General features: G+C 44.6%; 1 protein-coding gene across 1 annotated transcript; it reads right to left on the bottom strand.

The window, feature by feature from the left end:
- Nucleotides 1–927: 927 nt before the first annotated feature.
- Nucleotides 928–2,978, bottom strand: ARL4D (ADP ribosylation factor like GTPase 4D). The gene is made up of 2 exons (XM_044677695.1): nucleotides 2,890–2,978; nucleotides 928–2,259 (listed from the first exon to the last, which is right to left on the bottom strand). The coding sequence occupies exon 2, from the start codon at nucleotides 2,144–2,146 to the stop codon at nucleotides 1,535–1,537; it is 612 nt and encodes a 203-aa protein (XP_044533630.1). The 5' UTR covers nucleotides 2,147–2,259; nucleotides 2,890–2,978; the 3' UTR covers nucleotides 928–1,534.
- Nucleotides 2,979–5,614: the final 2,636 nt, after the last annotated feature.

The following is a 5,614-nucleotide window of genomic DNA, read 5'->3' as shown; positions in this document are numbered from 1 at the left end:
GTTTCCTTGGGGGGGGGGGGGGGAGGTGGGAGGGGAAGGATGGTCCAAGAATTAAGTTAATTGCTGACCTCACACCAAAAAGATTAACTTAATCTAATTGTTGGGCTGTGTGGGGACACAGACGGCTGTAGGACTTCGGGAAGCAAGTGAGGGGGATGGGTCAGCGAGGTGGGCACTTTCAGGAGAGATTTTCAGATACACGGATGCAATTTAGTTCCATCTCTTATTATGATAAAAAAAAAAAAAAGCCCCCATCTACCTTACAGCTCCCTTTCCTTAGGGGAGGGGGCTGTGGTGTCCTGTGACAAAAATCCCAAGAAAAGATCCGGTCCCAGTGAGCCAGGGACAGGAGAAAGGGCAAAGCGACTGGCACACTCCACTCCTGACAGGCACAGGCAGAGAGGTCTGGATCTGGTTCTGCCCTTCACACGGGAAAAGTAGTCGTTCCCAGGGCTGGAGAGATTCAGAGATTAGTCACTGAAGACAGGCTGGCCCCAGTCAGCCCTAACTTCCCTAGTTCCAGCTGCTGCTGCCCAAAATCTGAAGTCCACAGGATTAGGAGACCTTGGGGGATGGGGATGGGTGTTGAGAGTGCAGGGGAGATGGAGAGGGCTCATCTTTCTTCCATTGCCAACCTATGCAATTGATTTGTCTGTCTGAGGATACAGGGAAAGGATTCCCCTGAGGGTCACTTGCTGCCTCCCAAATGAATCTTGTAAGAGTTGTCAGAAAGGGGAAGGGGTCATTGACATCTTATCAACTCCTGCCAATAAAATACCAAGTTACTGATTTACTCCCGGCCCCTGAATAAATCCACTGAGTCCAGCTATGATTACAGCCAACTAAAGATAAAGGGGGATGAGTAGGATGTAGGGAAAGGAGGAGAATAAGTATAGAAAGACCACCTTGACAGAAGAGGGAGATAAGTACCAGTCTACCAAGACCATAGTTTTACTATTTTAATAAATTAATACAGATAAATCCTTTTAAAAAATTACTGTTATTAATAATACAGGAACAGACATGGCTTTAAAAAGGTGTGGGGGAGCATAGGGTAAGAGGGGAGTTTCCCTTGAGAATTTCATTTCACATGTACAAAAAAAAAATAGAAACTATTTATTGTGATCTGAAGTCCTTAGAAAACAAACCCTAATTTCAGGAGAGGGGTTCAAGTTCGACCTTGTGTCCATTTTCCAAACCACCCCTTCCACACAAAACCATCTTGATTTTTTCAAACCCAGAAGGGAAAAGGTAGGAAGCAGGGATGAGGTAGAGTCACATTTAAATTCTGAGTCCACAGCTCCATCAGGCCTCCACTTCACTTAAGTGGGAGATTGAGTAGGGAATGTGATGTTATGAAATCCTAACTTCTCAGAAGGCATCAAAAAGGAAGTACAAAAAAGATTCTTTTCCAATGCTCCTATTTTTTCACGGAGGCTGGGAGCTCCTGGTCCTTCATAAGTGAGAAGGGCAAAGGGACACACAGTGGTCCCCAGTGTCCTGGAATCGGTGGGGTCATCATAAGTCTCTGGCTTCACCACCTCTTTCTCCCAGTTCCAGCCCAAGACACCTTCTTTCGTTTGAGAATCATCTCATAAAGTCTCTCCAGTCCCGGTTGCAGCCCCAGTCCATCCACTGCACTGCAGCCCTGGACATAGGTGAGGGTGGCAGTGGCCAGCTCTTTGACGGCTAGCCGCTTCTCCACTTCTGCAGGGCTTAAAGCCCCAGGCCGGTCCTGCTTGTTGGCCAGTACCAACACAGGCACCCCTTGGTTGTCCGAGGCCCGGCTGATCCGGTGGAGTTCTATCTTGGCCTCCTCCAACCTCTCTGCCTCCGTGGCATCCACTACAAACACCATCCCATCAGTCCGCCGCGTGTAGGAACGCCACAGTGGCCGTAGCTTCTCCTGCCCCCCTACATCCCACACCTGGAAGGTGATGGCCCGAGATCCTCCAAGAGGCATCCGGATCTTCTCTGTATTGAAGCCCTTGGTGGGTACACTCTGGACGAATTCCTTGAATTTGAGCCTGTACAGTAAAGAAGTCTTTCCTGCTGAGTCCAGTCCAATGACCACCACGTGTAAGGCTTGGAAGTGAGGCAGGAATACGGAGGCATTGGGTGCCATCTCTGTGAGGTGGTTTCCCATGGTATGACTGTGACCTCCCCCTAAGGCAGCTTGTTTCTTATTTCTCACTGACTCAGGTCCGTGCTGCAGAGGAAGTTCCTTAGCAAGACATTAAGACGTGAGAAGTGGGTTATCTGGAAAGAGAAAAGACAAGGGGATGACTGGGGTGCAGGGTGGCACGGAATACACAGGCTGCTGGTGCCTTACTTGTTTTCTCTTTCCCTCATTAAATTCTCTGCAACCCACAGCGTTCTTCGATCAAAAAAGAAAAGAAAAGAAAATCCTGGCTTAAACTTCCCTTCCGGCTCCTCATTTAGCTTGCTCTTCTTCAGAAGAGGTTATTTACCAGTGCGGGGAAGGGGCAAATTGGGGCGGAGCAGAAAGGGGACTCTCTCTCCTGCACACGCCATCACCCAGTGCTGCAAAACTTCAGTGCGAGTATCGAGACTAGAACTGAGTGGGGTAGGGATTCGAGGGAGAAAAGAGACGGGACATACCAGGCAAAGGGGCGCTGAGACCCTCCTCGCTGAGCATGTAGCATGGCGCAGCCTTCCGGAAGCCCACCCCTACTCAGAAGATGCTCCTGGGACTAGAACGGTCCCCCATTCGGGGGGTCAAGGTATGAAACCCAGCAACCTACAGCCAGCTCTCCTGCTTCGGCTGATTCTCCAGTCCCACTGCCCCGTGTACCCTCCGCGATTCCCAGCATCCGGCGCTCAAAGGACGAGACCACCAGGTCATATCGACATGACAGCCCTCCGTACCTTCCGCCAGCTCCAGTGAACCGCTCTCTCCTAGCCTAGGTCTGGGTCTGTGGATCCGTCGATTGCCTCACGCTCTAGGTGGCGGCTGCTCCGCTCTGCTCTGCTCTGCTGTGTTGGGTTTGCGCGACTCAAGCCTTAAAACCTGCAGCGTGTCGTCACCGTGGCACCAGCCAATCAGCGATCCCGGAGGCGGCTCCAGTTGCCAGCATCTGGAAAGATTGCCCAGGGATTCTCCTGCTGCTGGGGCCTGTGAGAGGAAGCCAAATGAGGGATTATATATAACTAGGTTTCCTAGGTTTCCATCATCAATCCGCCCCCCACCCTCCGCATGTCCCCGATTTTCCTTTTTTTTTTAAATTTCCTTTTTATTCTCTCCTGATTTTAATGTCGAAGAGCAGAGAACTCCATAAAGGGGATACCTTTGGCAGAATTACCAGCCCAAGAAGGGAGGGGGTGTTTTAGAAATTGGAAAAACTCTTCCACCGGGATAGTGGCTCTCCCCTTCTAATCTTCCTAGACCTCTTCAGGGAAAGACATTCCACATTCTCTCTATCATCTACTTCCAGATTCTCACACTCTGTCCCTCCCATTCCAAATCTGGAAGTTCTTTCTTATGTCTAACCTATAACCTTGCTGTAATATCAGAAACTTTTCACATATTTAAATGAGAGAAAATTCCACTCTCGATGTCCCCAAAGTATTTGTTGCCCAATAAATAGAGCATGGTTAGAGGGAAGGCTTAAAACTTACAGGAGAAAATAATATAACATTTGTCCCTTTCTCACCACAACATTTTTTATCTAAAGGATCATAGCTTTAGACCGTTAAGATTGCTAAGACCCATTCTGTCCAACCCCTTCTTTTACAAAAAAGGAATCTGAAGCCTAGAGAGGTCATGACTTGCCCAAAGCCATATAGGTAACACAAGACCAGAGCCAGTGGTAGATATGAAGGGGTTTTAAAGAACTTTAAATGTCAAACAGAGTTTAAATTTCATCCTAGTGAGGTAGAGAACACAATAATAAGTATGCCTTTATTTATTTATTTTTATTTTTATATTTATATTTATTTTTAAGCCCTTACTTCTGTTTTGGAGTCAATACTGTGTATTGGTTCCAAGGCAGAAGAATGGTAAGGGTAGGCAATGCGGGTGACTTGCCCAGGGTCACACAGCTTGGAAGTGTCTGAGACCAGATTTGAACCTAGAACCTCTCCTCTCTAGGCCTGGCTCTCAATCCACTGAGCTACCCAGGTGCCTCCTGCTTTTAGAAAATCTCTTTGGTAGTTGGGGAGAACAGGGAATGGACTTGAAGCAAAAAGACAATTGAGATTGAAATCATCCAGGAGAGAAGGGATGAAGAGCTGAACTAACCTAGTGGCTGTGTGAGTAGAGAGAAGGGGATATGTAAGAGACATGTTATATAAATAGAGTGAAAGAAAAACTCTGTACTTGAGATTTTAGTAAAAGTCTAACAGAGATCATTCATTATTATTCAAGCATTCCTGCTGAGATAGAGACAGAGACAGACAGACAAAAACAGAGCCAGACATACAAAGGCCCAGAGTTTTCTCTTGCTTATTGAAAAATCTCCCTGACCCAAGTGATGCTTATTTATATTTTTCTAGTAGAGATGAATCAAAAGACAAAAATTCTACAATATGATAAAACAGATTTAAAAGCTCAATTTTAGGGATTGTGTTTTGCTTAAATAAAACAATAGCAATAACAGTGTTAGTACATCCTTGGAGAAATGTGAGTCAAGTCAGTAAACATTTATTAAACACCTACTAGGTGCTTAGTACTATGTTGAGAAAGACAAACAAACAAGGAGTTCTAATTGAATGAGAGACAATACACAGTTCTGTACAAACAAGATAGAAAAAGAACATTAAGGAAGATTAGGAAAGGATTCTTAGTAGAAGGTTTTTAGCTAGGCTTGAGGAAAATATTTTCCTGAAACAATTCAGTTAGGTGAGGGTCAAAGAGATACTGCTCTAATTGGTTTAATCAAAAGGCATTGCTATTTTTACTTGGGTCACTATTCTCATCTTAAATTCAGGGAATCAAATCCTCCTTCCAAAACCTGATTAAATCTTCCTTTTAAAACTGATTTCAGAATAGTACATTGCCTTCTTGGAATTTGATTAAAAGTACTGATATGGTTTTCTACTCAGGTAAGATCAAGGACTTTAGAGTAAGACACTTACATAACATTATTTTTAAAAATTATTTATTTTCCATTCTTTTTTAAATTTTGAGTTCCAATTCTCTCCCCCCCCAAACCCCGCTCACCCACCAAGAAGGCAAAGCAATATGATGTCAATTAAATATGTGAAATCATGCAAAACATGTTTCCATATTAACCATGTCACCAAAAAAAGCAAGAAAAAGAAAGTGGAAAATTTATATTTCAATTTTCACTCAGAGTTCATGTCTCTCTGGAGGTGGGTAGCATTTTTCATTTGGAATTACCTAGGATCATTGTATTGATCAAAATAGCTAAGGCTTTACAATATTGCTGTTATTTTTACTATGATTTTCTGATTCTGCTCCCCCCACACTGTATCAGTTCATATATGTCTTCCCACACCCCCTCCCTCATCATTTCTTATAGCTCAGTAATATTGCCTCATAATCATATACCACCAACAGTGCATTAATGTTCCATCTCCCCTCCAGCAATTGTCATTTTCCTTTTCTGTCATATTAGCCAATCTGGTAAGT

The sequence above is a fragment of the Gracilinanus agilis genome, chromosome 5, assembly GCF_016433145.1.
Source record: "Gracilinanus agilis isolate LMUSP501 chromosome 5, AgileGrace, whole genome shotgun sequence".
In the NCBI taxonomy this organism is placed as follows: domain Eukaryota; kingdom Metazoa; phylum Chordata; class Mammalia; order Didelphimorphia; family Didelphidae; genus Gracilinanus; species Gracilinanus agilis.
The sequence above is the reverse complement of the archived record's forward strand: the minus strand, read 5'-3'. Positions and strand labels throughout refer to the sequence as shown.